Here is an 18,177-nt window from a genome sequence, read left to right on the forward strand (position 1 = left end):
AAATACACATACTGTCAGAAAATGACTGAGTTTTTTTTCTTTTTTTTTCTGTAAGTATCCACTTGAATTATGCACATTTTTACTGGAAAAAAAAGTGCAGCTTATATTCAAAAGTATAGTTAATACAAAGAAAAATTAAAAGACCCATTGAAGTAAATGGATCTTCTTAAGTATAAATTCACCTTATCTCTGTATGTCAATCAGATGCTATTAGTAGCAGATGCAATATTTCTCTTAACAGTCTTTCTAAATGAAGGATCATTTTGAGAAAGAAGCAAATCCCTTCTAAAATGTGCTATGGAGTTTTTACTTGATAATTATTTAAATGACTCGGAAAGTGGTTTTACTCAACAAATTTTAAATACAAGCAGCATTACATTGTTCAACAAAACATGTTCATGACACAGCAATCACAAAGACCCTGGAATCACACTACTCTGGTGTCACAGGCCAAACCATCCAGTTAGACATATATACACCAGTGTCAATGCTTTAAATTACAAAAGAAAGTCGTCGCCTAGTTTGATCGCCATCCCTTCCCTCACTCGCACTCTGAATTCACTTGATTAAGACTGCTGTTATCACCAAAGGGTGCAGAGGGGGCACAGAGTACTTCTTCTTTGAACTTCAGCTACATGTGCTTTCAAACAGCAAGTAGGGACCACAGCAGTACCACAGTAGGCTGCTCTTGCACTGTTCATGATGTCCTTGCTGCGGCTCACTTCCCCCTGCTCCCATCCCCAGGCCAGCTCTGCCTTCACAAGGAGCTGGAGCTGGATTTTTTGGATCTCTTGATCATACTAGGGTGAAACTCGGTGTGGCGCCGGGCATGCTTTGTTAGGTGGTCACTCCGCATGAACCGCTTCTCGCAAAGAGGGCACCGAAACTGTTTCTCGCCGGTGTGGGTTCGGTAGTGCCGGGTGAGCTCGTCAGAGCGAGAGAACTTTTTAAGGCAGTCGGGCCACGTGCAGGGAAATGGTCGCTCACCTGTGGAGGAAAGGATGACAAGAAGTTTAGGGGAGGGGGTATGAACAGGTACAAACTTCGCCGCAGCAGGGCAGCTGAGAAGCCAGCGAACGTGCTGCTGAGCAGAAAAGCTGCCTTGGTTTCTTGCCATGAAGCCAGCGTCTGTGGAACTGTTGATCACTCATTTCATCAGGTTTCAGTCTCACCTCTAGCAGGAGTCAAACCCTCCTCCAACCACATGAAACTCGCACTCTAGTGCAGAACCTTACATGACCCCAAATGCTGTCATAACAGCAGATGAGCTCTGCCTATTCCTGTACATTTTTTATGTAGAGCTCCCTACAGAGCCTTGAGAAAGGAACACCAGTATTATTCCTCTACCACTTCCATTCTGCTGAATAAAATCATCTGTAACTGTTAGAAAAGAATCCCCCAAAAATCTTTCACCTAAGACAAGCCCAGTCTGTGAAGAATTGAGTGGGGAGGTAAATAGGAGAGCTGTGCAACCCAAGGGCTAAAATAGGTATAGCAAAAACGCAGTGCCTGTAGAGAAAAGGCCTATGCTCCCTTCTTTTCCTATCTCCTCCCCCTAGAAACCCATGCTGCTCCAGAAAATGAAGGACTCCCCACCACCTCTTACATAGCTGATTTGAGGGCAAGATAAAATTATCTCACTATTTTCAGATCTATCAGCATGAATGCTTGCTATGGTGGTAAAGAACCAAACTAGCCACCTTAACCTAAAATACACCACACAGTTGTATTAGAAAACAGGATGTCTGGAGTTAACTGTACTCACTACTATTTCTCCAGTATCCCAAATCCCTCCAGTTCACCTCTGTAGTTTGCGTGGGTCTTGCATAAAGTCACAGACCCAATTCTTCCTCACCTGCAAAGATGACTCAATGATATGTTACAGAAGGAAATGAAAACGTTAACTTTGCGTGAAAGCTTTCAGTCATCGACACTATGTACCAGTGCATTAATCCCCTTTCTTACGGATCTCCTGAAGGGAATATAAATGACAGCTATTTGACAGCTATTTATAGTCAATCATGAAATATAAAAGATATCCCAGGAGTTTTTCCAACTTGGAATAGTTGGAAAGAAATTCAAGAACTCCAGTATTTCCTGACACTGTGAAGTTTGGCACAACACACAAGCTCATTTTACATTTACAGATCGCAAAAAAGGGAGTCATTTACAAGAAAGTATGCCTTGGAATACTCTCCAGACACAACAACAAAGACAAAAAAACAAAAGACCAGACTAAAGACTTGAAGAATGAATAGCTCAGAAGCCAGGAGGACAACAGGGGGAATGGAAAGTATTGCAGGCCTTTAGGTAGGAAAATGGGGGAATGGGAGGCAAGGAATGACTGATGGCATCCAAACGATGTAACATCAAAGAAGAAGACAAAGAGGAAGATGACGGGCTTGATAAACTGAGATTTAGCTATGCAACGGGCAGTAAGAGACTCAAGTCTCTTCATTTTAATGGTTTAGGCTCCTAATTACATGATGTTCTTTGACAGGCAAACTACACTGTTTCAGATTGACCAGCATTTGGTACAGCTTTTTTGGCATGGTTTTAGTGAAGTGAGTGGACTGTGTTTTTTAAAGCAGTCTCTTACGCCAGCCACAGTATAGCCTGCTTCCTGTGCATTTTCATTCCTCATCTCACAGCAAGATGAAGAAGTCAGAGAAGAAGAAAGCAAAAGTAGCAAAATGCCAACTTAGCTTGGAGCACCAACTCAGAGCATTGAGGAAACACCCCTGCAAACCATTCTGACCTGTGTGGTTTTTATGGGTTTCTTGGCTTCCTGCTGTGTTTTTAGATTTGGCTGGAAGCTTTTCTGAATCACCACTGCTTGTATAGAAAAAAATAACAGTCTGTTTGCTCACACCTGTATGAAGGCCATGATCACAGCTACAATGCACAGCAGCACTGGGAGGTGTGCACAACCATACAGAGCTGCTCCTCTCTTCTGGCTTTGGTCTACTCGATCTCTGCACATGGCATTCAAGTCAAGCCATTTCACTTGTACTGCTCTTTTACTACCTATGTTTTTTGTCACAGCTTCTTGAGACAGATACCAGGAGGTACAGAAAGCTTTCTGGATTACCCAGGGAAGGTGAGAGAAATACTATGAACCCTATATGTGCGAAGGCATTTACTCTATGACCCTATGTCAGGTACCTACACTCCAGAGCAGTGGAGGAAGTTCAGACATCCTTGCCCTTTCCCCAGAGGCAACATTTCTTATCTCCTACCTGACAACTCTTCAACCAGCAAAAGGACCTAATTCTATTAAAGATCAGGCACCTAAATTAAATAACCAGGATTACTGTATTTGGGGTTCAATGACTACATTTGAGACACCGTAACATCCACTGGGTGCGTAAAAGCAGCTGTTCCGAATCTGACCACATATATCCCTTGAGAAACCAGTCTACCTTCTCCGTACCTGTGGGAAGCAAGAAAAAGAAATGGAACCTGATTCCTGGAATTCTTTCTGAAATGCAATGGGAGTGTTGGGACTTCCATCATCATTCCCCTGCATAATCATTTCACATGATACAGGAAAACACTCCAGGTGTAACATAATGACAGAGGTACTGGAAAAGGCAGCACTTGCCTAAGACTCCTTGGATAAGCTTGCAGTGCCACAGTACCTAGATACATGGATCATTCACAGGTGGAACTGTGAAGACCACAGAGAGCCTTGCACAGGGTGGTTATACCCCTCTGTAAGTGCAAGAGCTGCCTACGTGCTCAGAGCGGCAAATATGGCAAAGATCTCTAAAAGATATGAACAGTTGCACTTCCTGAAATACACAAGAACTACAACTGGAACCCATCGCAAGCCGCCTACAGCCAAGTCCTGAAGTGCAGTTACGGAAAATGATTTCATCACCTTGGCAATACAAGATATAAGAGATTGTCACAACCACTTTAGAGATGCGTATATAAAAGTAGGCCAGGCATAATCCGAGCTACAAGAAAGTGTTAAAACTCTAGACTTTTCAAGAGCAGAGAGACGAGGGGGAGGGAGACTTTCTCCAGGCCCTCAGTGATTGTCTCTGAGCCTGGAAATCTACTCTTCCCCTTGGTTACAAAGTCATAACCAATTATACAAGCCCAAAGAGATGGTGGTTCCCTGATGGACTTAATAGATGCAGAGCAGCAGTGGAATGTGCATTTAGAAGGCTTTTAAAGCAAAGTAGAGATGTCTGTTGACATGTGATGACTGTGCACTCAGCAAAAATGGACATTGTATTTGCTGGTTATATTCAGCACAATATTTTTTTAACGTGCCAGAGAGCTGGTTGAGTTGTGAGTGGTTGTGAGATCTACAGAGCAAAATAGTCTTTAGGTATGCTACAACTCATACACAGCTGAACAGCACAAAAAGCTGTAATACATGCTGATGCTGCCTCCATCTGGTGCTATTAATTTCTGTGCCACATCCAAGTCAGCAATATATTTTTTCATACCCTTTTCCCCTCTTGAAACAGCCACACTGAAACTGAGTAGTATTAAATACAGTTTCTTCTGCTGGTAGCATACTTCTTATGTTTTAAGTTATGTTTTAGCTTGGATTTTAATCAAGTGATGAAGAAATGGCCAATGATGATGCATCAACAATAACTCAAAATTATGTGCAATAGCAATCTGATTGTAGGAGAAAAAAAAACGTAAGTAATTTTATTCAAAATATACCCAGGGCAGCTTACAGAAGTAACAACAGAAGCAACAAACAAAACAGAAGCCGATTTACAGATTGTTGGAATAGGTGTATCTGTGGACCTGCCGTTCTTCATCCCATTTGCCTCTAGGGATGAATCTGGGAAGGAGCATACACTGGGGTGGGGGAACCATGCAGAGTGACTTTGGCTCTTCACAGATCCTCTCTGGAGTCTGCAAAACTCCTGCTTCTGCAACCCTAGCTCATTTTAAATTTCATATGGATGTACATGCCATTGCCTTCTGGTCTCTGTTCTCTTGCTTCAGTTGATCTTTTCACTCTGTTCTTTCTCCTCCCCCTCTTCCTCAAACGGTTAATTTCCTCTTTCTCTGTGAGTTTAAACTCTGTATCCAAGCTGCTTTGTATGACCCGAAACAGGTGACTTACCATTTTCTTCTGACTAGACAGTCAATTAGTTAGTTTTGCCCTGCTCTGAGGCATGCTAGATTTTCCATGTTGTGGTCTTGGTGCAGGAAAGGTTTCTGAAAAAGGAAATTGTCATTAGTAGACTTGGTTACGTAGTTAATAATACAGGTAGTACCCACTATCCTGATTCATCACTTGTTTTCTCACTACAAAATGGTGTCTTTGATGTGGATGTCTGAGGTTGGGAGTTGCAGATCAGTGACTTTAACAAAGATGATTTAATTCAGACAGGTAAGTAGCAGACAATTCTGGACAATTCACAATTCTGGAGTTTTTTTTCTGTAGGGAGTGTGTGTAGCAGGAAAAAAAGTGGTGTTTGAAAAAGAAAAAGACAAAGTTGACAACCATACACTTGGGCTATTCTCCTGGCTTTTAACAGGGCATGCTCTAGAATTGGAACAAGCTGAGTTTCTGTGAAGGAGTGAAATAGTAAATGAAACACTAAAATTGTTTAGCACTGACATTATAGAAGACTTTCAGAGATTTTGGGTGGAGATCCAACTGAGATGAACAGTTTTCTAGACTTCTTGCTTTGTTTTTCAAAGTGGCAGAAGCAAAGTTGGACACACACATAACTCCAGAGTCTGGGGTCTTTGCTAGCTAGTGCATTTTGCTACTGAATAATGCTGACTACAGTGCTTCATACATTAACTAGAAAGTCAAATGGAATGTAGTTGTAACTACTTGAATGGTCAGCCAGACATCCTTGACTGACATATGCACCAATGAAAAGACCAGCAGATAGATGGTGGGATTGTGCTGCCTAGGACACATAATTGTAACTATACTGTGTGTCAAAACTGAAGACTGGTTTGAGTTGAACTTCCAGGATGCAATGACTGTGCTTGACTTCCACACTGTGTAACTGGTCACGTAACACAGCACAGCTAGCCATGTAACACAGGACTAAAGCAGGGCAACCTTTCCTGTCAGAAATTTGAGGGAGTTGATGGTAAAAAAGGAGATGGGAAAACACAGAGTTGCTCATGCTGAAATAAGGGAATCTACTGTAATCAGACAAGAACAAAATTACTTAGGAGAATAGGACTGGCGTTTGCAGGAAGCTGTGGTGGGGAGATGGGGGAACAGCAGTCCTATAGCTTCAACATGGACAATCAACATGGCATGGTTCAAGTAAGAGAATCTAATATACCTTCTTCTTGCCTTTGTCTTCCAAGATCCTCCTGAACCTCCATGGCTGTTGGAGCTTGAACTATCCAAAGAAATCTTTGTATCCTGGAAGATCCGGTCCTGAACTACAATCCCTATCCTTGGCTTAGGCTGGACCACAACAAAAATTTCTTTTTTTCTTCCCCTATGCCCTCCCATTCAGAAACCACTCCTGAGCGTCTCACTGTCTCCTGAAGTATCACAGGTTCTACAGACGCTACAGACATAGTCCAGTTTATTGCAGGAGTTTTTTTGGGGGGGAGGGGAAAAATAAAGGACAGGACAGGCTTTCTTCCTTGCCCTAGAATAGCTATTATCTCAGGTCTTCTTTACTTTTTCCTCCAATGTCCTTGTTTCCCACACACATTCTGAGTGAGTTGTTTCCTGTGGGTCACTGCATGTGGATGCTTAGTCAAAATCCAAGGTGTTCTGAAGATGATAAATCTCATGTGCATCTGTACACCCACTTCTGGGCAGACAACTGGAGGCCTTTCAATCAGCCTTTTCCCTCTTCTGTGATATTCCAAAATTGCATCATTAAAACACATGACAACCACAAAACTACAGATACTGGTGAGAAGTAGCACCAAGCAAAACCAGTGCTGAGCATGTAGGTGCTACCTGTATAAAACAAAGACTTCTGAAAGACTTAAACCCTGACTAGTTAGTTTGGCAACAGATCACACAGATCCCCTAATTAGCAACAGGCAAGGATAGCCAATAAATAGAAAATTTGCGCCAAGTAGTTTATTCCACCACCACCCAGGACTAAACATCCTAAATGGGATGATTAAGGTGTTACAGCTGCCTTCTGCAAGTATTTAGACCAACTCCAACATTCTCAAAACCACCACTCAACAGCTGCTTTCAGATGCAGGTGTCTGAGTTTCTTTCAAAAGACCAGATGCAAAAGCACCTGCCAAAACCCAGCTCTACTGAGAGTCCTAATGCATGCCTAAATTCCTGCGAGATTCAGTCTTGCTGTTACTTCCATCTGCTATGATGTCAGATGTAATGTATACCCTCAGAGAGTCTCTGCTGGACTAGATTCCTCCCTGTTTGCCTTAGAAAAAGCTTTCTGGGGGGGGGGAGGGGGATTGGGCCCCCTTGTATATATCAGTCAGGTGAGCCACCTAGGAAATGGGAGACCTCTTTTTAAATCCCACTATAGAGCTAAATCCACACTTTTCATAGTGAAAACAAATATCCTCAGCAGTAACTCTCAGTATTCTGGAGTAACTTCCTACCTCTTTTCCCTTTTTTTGCCATTTGAACTTCCATTTTACAGTAACATTGAAATATCAGTTGAGCAATGGAGAGAGATTGACTCATAGTGTGACGCTTACCTGGGATTGAGGAGTACTAGATTTAGGTTTCTGCTCTGTCTAAATAATCAAACGTTTGTTAAAGGGGAGTGGCTTTAACAGAGGAAAGGGTCAAAACTTCTTCCGGTCAGAGAAGACTCTCCAAACAGCAGGGACTTGATAAATAGGTCTTTCAGTTGCCAGCAGCATTTTCCAACTATTGAGTTGCTGCGTACAACGGTGTTATGGACTTTTTTGTAACAAAAAGGAAACGGTTTGCACGGGCACCTTGCTTCACAAGGCAGCTCACGGCTAGGCATCGCTCCACCTAGGTGTCAGGCAGCACACTACAGATGACATGCTAGCAGACAGCCCTGTGTACAGCTGAAGGCCTTTCTTTGGACTCTACTCAGTGACCTGGCTCTGTGGAAATAGGTGTTGCAACCCCCATGCTGGTGGAGCTGACCCAAAGTATCCACTGTCAACACATCCTTAGGGCCTACCACAGCTGGGAGGGCAACAACGAAGCTGAGTTTCTGAGAACAAGCACTGTCCTCACTGCAGTATATTCTTCTGTTCTCTAAAGACACGTGTGAGGGAACTTGAGTGGTGGCTATCTTATCAAATTGCTCATGTACACACAGGCTTAAGGTTCGAGGCCAGAAATACACATGGCTTAATGTTTCTGTCCATCTTTGACTGAACCAAGTTATACCACTAGTCTCAAATTTTTGTGTATTCAGAAAGATCATATAATTTTCATTACTTTACTATGAACTCATTAGTCAGTATTTCAATAGACTTCTTTCAATTTTAAGGCATTTATAGAGTGTTCTCAGGCTATTCATGGTCACCATAGCTTGCACCTAGCTGATGTTTATTTGTGGTAATGTAGTTTATTTAGACTGTGCCTTACTATCACCACCACCTTTTAATCTCAGTTTAATCTCTCACTCTCTTCCGGATGCAGGTTTGGGAGCTCTGTGAGGCAATAAATGACAGTGTGGTGCAGAAAAGTAATGCAGTTAATTAAGGGGAACGGTTGTTCCCACACTGATCCTAGCAGCTAGAAGTGCAAGACACACAAACTGAAGGGAAGAAAAAAAAAACAAAAAACAGCAGGTGATGCCTACACACGGTCTTCAATACCACAGCACAACAGTGTGCAGGAACACATTAGAGTTGCATTTTCAGTATATCCATCTGGCAACAGGAGCCACATTTGTATGGGTGACGCCTGCTCACTGCTTCTCTTCTACATGTGCGCTTCTTTACACTGACTGCATTAATACCACCCATGTAAACTTTTCTGGAGTGTTTTCCCATTGTAAAATATACTCATGTAACTGACAAAAGAAAAAAAAAGAAAAAAGATAAAAACACAACTGGAACTTGGGCAACACTAAACTTAATCTTTATGATTTTTGCCTGTCTTGCTCAGCTAGCAAGGCTTCCAGGCAATATGATAATGTTGCTCTGAGACCTGGAAATATGCCTATTAGCACTCCAGGAACTTACACATTTTTATAAATTCTTGGGAGCAGAGACTTCAGATGGAGCTCTTGTTTTAGCAAAAATATCCTGCTGAGTCCACCCTGCCTTTTGGTCTTTCTGTAAAGGAAGTGGCAATGTGACATTGCACAAGCTGGATCAGAAGGGCTTAAAATGCTAAATTTCAGATTATGCTCCCACAAAATACTCCAAAAAGCTCCAGGCAAGTGGAGGATTGTCAGTGTATCAGCTGTATGTACACCATATCTGTACAGCCTGTCAAGCTAGTGATTATCTAGAACACAAATGACAAAGCAGCTCAGTCAAAACCACACTGAAGTGATATGGGGCCTGGCCCAACAACACGGTATCTTGATTGCCGTAGTCATCAGCTGCACTGCTTCTCTCTCTCCTTTTTACCAAAAATGCTCCTCAGCTTCACTTTGCAAAATGGCAATCCATGGATCCATGTCTCTGCCCAAAGCCTACTACTATCAATTAGAGCAAAACAAAGAGCTTAAGGGCATATGCAGTGCCTGATATTAGAAAACTCTTTGTATTGTATGGAGCTGATTTACAAGATAACACAGTTGATTGCAAAGCCTGATTAAGGAGGGAGAAGTTTTTAAACAGCAGCGCTCTCTCTCTCTCTCTCTCTCTCTTTTTTTTTTTTTAAATGTCCAAACTCTAAAGACTACCTGATGTAGCCATGGACTTCCCACCAAACTGCAGCACTAATTCCAGTAAGTGTCTGGGATTCATCTCTCCAAACTTCTACAGGTCCTGTAAGAGGCATCACAAACTTGCTTCATGGTACCTTCTCTATTGCTTTTTCCCAGTCAGGAGGATCTGCTCTCAGCTGCTATATACCCTCTAATTGACTTTCCTTCACATATACATTCCTTAATTTAGTTTTTCCTGCCATTCTTTCCTGTGCTTCTTTTGGTATCTTGCCTTTTGCTCATCTCTCCTTGAGCAGGCCTTCTGACTGAGATGGCTTGTTTACTCTCATCTGCCTTTATTTTCCTTGGAAGTCCTCTGCCCTTAAGTTCTCTTTTCCTGTTTCTTCCTTTTTTCTTTTTAAAGTAATAGAGTTATTACTGGCATTCTTAAACTGATTATTTACTTGAAGAAGCCCTTGCGTTTTCAAGCTTTCAAACTAACCTTCTGCATATATGCTTGTACTTGTCATCTTCTTGATCTCTGCATTGTCACTTTCTTTCTCCTGACCTTTGCATTGCTTCTACAGCTCTGGTCTTGCCCACATCTTGCTTAGGTGTCTGGGTCTTCTTCTATGCTCAGATGTCTTTCAATGGAAAGTCTGAATGACCTGCCTACGCCACCTCAGTACTGAAAACTCTCCTGTAGAGAGACCACTCTTTTAAACCTTTCTGCCAATTCCAAACTTTGAGTTTACATATCCTATTCTTGTAATACTATCTATGATGATAAGGTCACTTTGTATATCATATCCTCCATCTGCCCTCCAGACAAACACCTTTTGTTTTAGGGTCTCTTTGGGATGACAACACCTTGCATCTTCTACCATGCACTTAGAAATGCTACTGGAAAGAGTTCACATGGAACAATCTTACCAGTAATAGTGTTCCAGTTTGGGACATCAGAATTTAAATAACAAATTCAAATTTATTTGGAGGTAGTAGTGATGAAATGGGCAATACTTTAGTTTTAGTGATAGGCTTGTTCTTATATCACAGGCTTTTGCAAGTACCATCAACTGACTTTTCCATTAAGACCACCACAGAAGATAGTTTTGGATGGATGTATAACATAGGTCTTCTGGAAACTGAACTAAACTCAAAGGCCCAAACTTCATGCAAACTAATAGTTATCACACATGTATTTTTAGTCTCTGAAATACAGGATGCCTTTGAACCAACAGGCTGAGCGAATTAATAATAAGATACAGACCTTTAACCTTTTAACATCATGTCTTTGTTTTTCTAACTTTATCTGTCATTTCATGTCTCACTTTCCGTAAGATGACAAAAGACGGTTCAGTAAATGTTCAGAGTCTCAGCAGCACACACCAGTTATTCAGAGCTTTCTAACTTGATTAGCTAGCATCCATGAGCAAAAGGGGATGCTGGTACACAGAAGACCATGGATGTGAATGGAAATCCTGAGAACATCTTTCAGGATTGAGAGATCCAGGATAAATATTAAAGATTTAAGACCAGGAAGTTTCCATTATTGGATATGCATCTACTTCAGCAAGAAACCAAGTTGATGGCCTGAAAAATCACCTCAGATTAAAACATTGAAAGCAGATGAAAGGGATTCAAAAGGCTCAGAGGTATGAGAAAGAAATGATTTTAAAAAAATGGAAGAAGATGTACTGAGTTTAATGTTCTCCGCAACATGTAATTATGAATAACTCTGCCAATCCAATCCCATTTCACTGTTGCTATGGAATTGTTCTACCATTTATAAAAATAATTATCATTAGTAGTATCATTTAGTATCTCAGTTATCTACAATTAACTGTGCACATTAGAAAGCTCTAAACATTTATTACTTTAGATATTTGTAATGTTTTTAATTACAAAGAACTACAATGAAGGTATGTTAGCATATGTGAGTTAAATGTTTAATACTTGGAGTAAAGGCCACCCACTTGTGGGTGGCACACTGTAAACCTCATGTCACTTCAGAAGATACTTACGACAATACTGCTTTCAGCAAATAGTGTGGTCCGTGCAGTATATTAATTTGCATTTCAACACCCAAAATGTCATCCCAGTTGATGCTTCATATAGTCTCCATATAGTCCCAGTTCAGTCTCCATATCAGAGTGGATATCTGAGCAATGGATACTACATGGAAAAGATACTAATGCGTTTCCTTTGACACCTGTGAGCCAAAAATTCTGCAAGGTATCAGTTACATTCAGCCTCTGAAACAGCATTAGAGCTGAAATCTTTGAACTGATAATACAACAGTCCCTGGAGGATAGGTAAGGGTCATCACTGACCATCTTTCCTGGCTCTAGGAGACACTCCTAAGTGCCTACCTAAAGAGCTCAGTACATCCAGTAGTCCTCCTCATTCTCCTGACCTCTTGAGCTAGGCATACAAGAAACCCATCTGCAGGGACAGCAGTGCACAGGTAGGCAGCTAGCGCCAGGTCTCCTCCTCTGCATTGCAAATACAGCTACAGGAAAAGGCAAACCAGAGCAATAGGAGTTTAGCCAAAGTTCAGATTTGGTCATGCCCTCCCAGACAGCACTAAATACTACAGCAGTGCCTCACAGTACGTTTCTCAGCAAGATACTCATTTTGTACTTCACCGCTTACCATCACTGATAATATACAAAATCCAGAAAAGATCAGTCATCTACAAAACAGATGTGAAGCATGCAAAATAAATGCTGGCAGCGTTTGTTTCCTTTGATCCACTCCTCTTCATACTCATACCCCACCCTTTAATTTAGAGCAATTTTTAAGCAGCCTTGTGTACTGGCATGGTGACCCCAATTGCAATACAGACATATACTGGTTTTTATTCAGCCACTTGCACTAGAAGATTTAAAAAAGTCTACAGTTACTATGCTCTTAGTTCTTAAATAGAGCCAAGGGAACTAAGAATTGCTGCAGTAGGTTATTTTTTATCACTAGGTTTCCATTTTGCCACACCCTCTAAACCACTAGGGCGAGTACATGGGTATTAAAGCACAGTCTTATGAATGAAGCCCTGTGGAAAATGCCATCTCAGCTGAGTTGTGATAACAGGTATAAAAGGGAACAACCAGGCAGAGCAGAAGCCAACACTGTATGGACAGTGGCCAAATCTTCCAGGGCAAGTGAGCCACATCTAGGGAGCACAAGTTAATGTGCTGGTATCACACAAAGTAACCCAACTCCCAGAAGAAAAAGTACCCTCCATTGGGAGTCTACAGAGTTGACCCAGGTTTTTATGGCACACGCTTCTGAAGTTTCCCCTCAAGCCCCTTTGGTCCTTCATCTGCCAGCAAAAGCCACCAAAGGTGCCAATTTATTACAGTGCAAGGGAGATGTGGCCTCGCCTCTGTGAGGAGCTCTGCCGAGATTAACAGTTCATTTCGCGTAGGCTAGAAATGAGATACAGCATGGAGGAAACACACTCGTAGTCACGACCACCCTATGTGTCAGCATCTGAGCCATCGTCACCAGGATCCTGAGACATTCAGGCTCCCTGCCACAACGTAAAACTTGAACCAAGGCACCAGAACACGGACTGCAAAGCTGACGAGTTAAGCCTAGCTTCAAAAGGTGAAGTCAGCTGTTGGGCATCAGCAAATAAGTGTCCTTTGGAAGCACAGCAGAACGGCTTTTTTACCTCAGGACATTGCTTTATTTTTTTTAAAGAAAACGTCTAAAATCTCTGCTAGTGCAAAATGCCGGTGTTTAGGAAGCTTGTTCATTTATCTCGTGAGGGGAGGAGGGGGGGAAGAAAAAAAAAAAAGAAAGACAGAAAGAAATCGCCTCGGTGCCCTTCCCGAGCTTGGCACCGCGAAAAGTAGCGAGGCTGCCCAGGGAGGGCGGGCCGGGCGCTCGGCGGCGGCTCGCACCCCGCCCGGGGCGGCACCCGGCCGGCGGCGCTGCGGGGAACGGGAACGGGGCGGGGGGAGAGGAAAAAACAAAAAGGGGGGGGGGGGGGGGGAGAGAGAAAAAAAGAAGAAAGGGGAGAGGAACAGCGTGAGCGCCGCAGGCGCCGGGTTCACCCGAGGACAGGCCCCTCCCGCCGGCGCCGCTGACCTGTGTGCACCCGGTAGTGGGCCTTGAGGTGGGAGGACTTGCCGTAGACCTTGCCGCAGCCGCTGTAGGGGCACTTGTGCCGCTTCTCGGCCGCCAGCTTGCCCTTGGGGGCGGCGGCGCCGCGGAGGCGCGGGGGCTGCCCCGGCGGCGGGCTGCGCGCCGGGCTGGAGCCGGGCTCCGTGGTCACGTCGCTGTCGGAGCCCACGTCCTCGTCGGGGCTCTCCACGCTGTCGCTGCAGACGGAGGGGGCGGGCAGCGGCCGGTACTTGTTCAGCTCCAGCAGGCTCTTGGCGATGGTCACCAGCGTGCAGTAGTCCTTCCAGGCGTCGCGGGGGTCGCGCAGCTCCTTGCCCACCTCCGCCTCGCCCGGCACCTTGAGCCGCGCCGCCTCGGGCACGGCCGAGCGGTTGGAGATGGACACGAGGCACTGCGCGGCCACGAAGTCCATGTAGGCGACGGCCGACATGGTGCGGGCGCGGGCGCGGCCCCCCGCCGCGCCGCTGCGCGCTGCCGGCCGCGCCCCGCCGAGCCCCCCCGCCCGCCGGCGGCGCGGGGCGCCTCAGTGCGCGCCCGCGGGGCCGGCGGCGCCGCCGCGCCGGGGGCCGCTAGCCATGGTCTGCCCCCGCGGCTCGCAGCGCGGCGCGGGGAGGAGAAAGCGCGACGGAGCGAGCGAGGACGCGAGCGAGCCGGGGCGCCGCGCCCGGGGCAGTCCCGGCGCCCCCGCGGAGGCGCGGCGGGCGGGCGGGCGGGCGGGCGGGCGGGGGCGGCGGCCCGGGCCGGGGGGTGTGTGTGTGGGGAGGCTGCAGCCGCCGCGCGCGCCGCCCGCGTGCTCCCGCTCCGTAACAGTTCCGCCGAGTGCCCTCGCGTCAGGCTCGGAGCGCCCGCCCCGCCCCGCCCCGCCCCCGCGCGGCCGGCGGGCAGCGCGAGCCGGCTCTGTTTACCTGCTCCCCCCTCCACTCGGGGCGGCCTTTCTGCGCGGGGGGTGTGTCCGGCCGGCGGCGGCCCGGCCAATCCCCGCGCTCCCTCCCCACGCCGCGTGCTACTCCGGGCGCCCCGCCGCGCCCGCTTAAAAGGGCGATGCTGCGCCGGCGAGCGAAACCGAGAGCGCGCGAGGCGGGTGAGGGGGAGCCGCCCCCCCCCCGCCCCCGCGGCTGCCCTGCCCTGCCGCAGCCCGCTCGCGCCGCGCCGCCGCCGCCGCGCCCTCGCTCGGCAGGCTGCGGGGGCGGCGGCAGGGCCGCGCGGTGCCCGCCGCGGCGCCCGGGGGCGCGGGGCGGCGGCGCGGCGCCGAGCGGGTTAAGTGCCTCTCTGGAAGCCCTACAGTCCCAGCAACCGGCCGGCCAATCAAAAGTGAGCCGGCTGATGTCACTGGCAAGGGCTCGGCCAATCGGCGCCGCGCTCCGAGAAGTGCGCAGCACTTGTAAACCCGGCGGGCCGCCGCGCGCCGGCCGGCCGCGCCCCGCCCCCACCCCGACGGCCCCCAACGGCCCCCAACGGCCGCCCCGGCCCGACCGCCCCCGGCCCGGGGCGGCGCCGAGGGGCTCGGCCGCTGCTGTCGGCGCGCTGCGCCGCAGCTGCGGAGCTCGGGAGATCCCCGCTGCCGCCTCAGGGCACGGCGTTCCCGTTTGCCCGGGGCAGCCGCCTCTCCTCCAGTGATGCGCTAGCACGAACGGGCCGCGACGCCGGTTCTCTCCTCATGTTTAAAGAGTCTGAAAGGTGTTTGCTGACGTAAGAGCTTCACACATCGTCCAGCGGTGCGGTCGAGGAGATCGGACAAAGCCACTGGCTTCATCAGCTTTTCCATCAACTGCTGCAGAAATGGCGGCACTCAGAACTAAATAAGTGGAACAGCAAACCACTAGCCTTCTCTCTACCTACTGGAAGAAATAACAAGTTTAGCTCACTGTAAAATTACTTAGCGAGTAACTTCTCTGGGTATGCATACATACATTAGCCTGGCTTGCTGGTGGGCCTGGAGAAGCCCCAGCGAGCCTCACGTCTCCCTGCCAGCACACACAGCCATGCTGTCGGCAGCTCTGTGCTACCTTGTGGGAACGGTGTCAGCACGGGGTGTCTGAATGCACCCACCCTGCTGCTGACACCTGGCTGGTGGAAGCTGCGTGGGCTCTGCACGTGTGGGGCTGAGCCGGAAGACACCCACAGGGCACACGGACTGCTCCTTGGCACCCTTCGGCATATCTCTGTAAAGGATCAAAAGTCGCATTTACAGTAGGGTCACCCACCAGGGCAGGGTAGGAGGACACCAGTGTATTGCCAGTGTATTAGTTTTTTTTTTGCAGAGTGGATTACTTCCTCTGTTACAGAGTGGGTGGAAAATACAACCATTTCAGCAGTCCTGAGGGAAATTTTTTCCTGACCAAAGATTTGGTAACTGACTTAGCTTCAAGTGCATAGGGAAACCCACAAATCAGATATCTTAAGTGTTTTACGCACCTTTGCCCCCTACCTCAGATCCTTTTTCTAGTTGCTGTGTGCTTCACAGTCAGAAAAGCAATTTCCCTTACACCAATTCCATCTTTCAAGTCTCACTTTCAAAACCTCAAGCCCCAGTAGTGAAGCTTCATAAAGAGGCAGAAAAAGATAAGTCCTTCCCGGACCCTGCAAGCGACCAGCAAGGATTCTGAAGATTTAAAGATTCAGTGCAATAAGCAGAAATCCAATCTCCTTTCAAAGACCCTTAGAGAAATTCAAATACTTGGTGATGTGACTAACTGCAGAGGAACTTAAGAAAGCAGGTGGCAGGATGGGTATACCTTCAGCTTCAGATAATCCTAAACCTTTATTTATTTTTTCGGGGGGGGGGGGAGTCAAAGCATCATCCTCTGAAATAATAGCCAAGTGCACTCCTTGACACTGAGAACTTGGTAGTCATTGTCTGGTCTCCATCTGTCTAGTCATACGTTCATCATCTTGGTTTTTATCGTTGTTTAATGTCTAACAGCTGTTGTTACAAAAAACAAACTAAGGATTGTTTATGGGATTTTCAGGACTCAGAGAGAAGACTAGTCTTTGGTCTCTGTTGTGAGACTGCATGCCTCTGAAGTTATCACCTGGCTTTGCTACTGTTACTCAGAAGCACTGTTTAGTTCATTTTTTATGATGGCTTTCTGCAGAAACAAAACTTAGGTTATCATGCTATCTGTACACCTATCTTTCTCTTCATCTGCTCCCTCCCCAATACCTCTGAGCTTATCAGCCAGTTTCAAGTGAATTTCATACTGAAGATATGGGCTTCCTTCAAATTTAGTGAAATAAATGATGGGAGGAGAAGAGAGCAACCCCTTCAGTATCTTTTCTGAGGACGTAGTTGCAGTATGAGCTTGCTTTTTGCTAGACACTCAGGTATCTTGACACAAGCTTGCGCTTAAGACGTACACCACAGGAAGCCAAGATTTGTTGGTTCCACTGCTCTGGAAAGTCTTATTATCTTATAAAATGTTTTTATCTACTTTGTTGCTGATACAAGCCACAACTGCTAAACAAAGGTAAGATTGTTAAAGGTTTTTCCTATCATGCAAATCCAATGATTCCATAAAACCTACCACCCCCACCCAAATAACATACCAGTCATATTTGCCATCCATTATAGCAAATATAGAGAGCTTATAGTGAGTGCATTGTCAAAATGAACTGACTTTCACTAGAAGGAAAAATAATTTTCTGGATCAAGTACTATAAAAAGAGGGAAGGAAACTTGGCATTATCCATAAACCACAAATACTGGGAGATGAAGTATGTTAGTTGGTGTATTTTTCTGTTTTTCAGTTGTCAGGAGAGAGCATAGTGGGGAAAGACTTTGCCTTTGAAATTATTTACATAGGTATTTATAAAGCATTAATTGAAGTAAAACCACAGTGCCTCTAAAATCTTTGTATACATACAGAAGTATTTTTGTCAGACAGAGGAGTTGTATTCTTATTTTACCAATGGTGAGTTGAGGCACAAAGAGATCAAGCTATCTACAACCCAAGGTCACTGAGGCCTTGTAACAGGCCACGAATCCAACCTCAATTTCTTCAGTTTCCACTGTTTCAACCACAGAGCAGCCTTTCTCCCCAAAACAGACAGGGCCCAAACTGAAAAGAGCTTTACAAATTGTTTTTAATGTCTTTAACTGAAAATGGAAATGATTAGGAAGTGAGTACAGAATATGAAACAACATTGCTTGCTCTCTTTCTGCAAGAAATGAGTAGAAGTCAGCCATTTTGTACACTAGCTTACTAAATCTCTAGGTACAACCCCAGGCAATAATAATCCTTTGCCAAGGATAATTGGTGTAAAGCTGAAATCATTTAGC

General features: G+C 45.9%; 1 protein-coding gene across 1 annotated transcript; it reads right to left on the bottom strand.

Moving 5' to 3' along the window:
- Positions 1–338: 338 nt before the first annotated feature.
- On the bottom strand, positions 339–14,362 carry KLF9 (KLF transcription factor 9). Its single transcript, XM_062599931.1, has 2 exons — positions 13,863–14,362; positions 339–987 (listed from the first exon to the last, which is right to left on the bottom strand). Exons 1-2 carry the CDS (start codon positions 14,326–14,328, stop codon positions 758–760), a joined length of 696 nt encoding a protein of 231 aa, XP_062455915.1. The 5' UTR covers positions 14,329–14,362; the 3' UTR covers positions 339–757.
- Positions 14,363–18,177: the final 3,815 nt, after the last annotated feature.

The sequence above is a fragment of the Rhea pennata genome, chromosome Z (assembly GCF_028389875.1).
Source record: "Rhea pennata isolate bPtePen1 chromosome Z, bPtePen1.pri, whole genome shotgun sequence".
In the NCBI taxonomy this organism is placed as follows: Eukaryota; Metazoa; Chordata; class Aves; order Rheiformes; family Rheidae; genus Rhea; species Rhea pennata.

Bases quoted from the DNA above. Each gene is read 5' to 3' on its own strand.
- KLF9 (XM_062599931.1), bottom strand. From the start codon at position 14,328: ATGTCGGCCGTCGCCTACATGGACTTCGTGGCCGCGCAGTGCCTCGTG. The intron at 988-13,862 runs GTCAGCGGCGCC...TTTCCTCCACAG, and splicing joins CCACTACCGGGTGCACACAG to GTGAGCGACCATTTCCCTGC.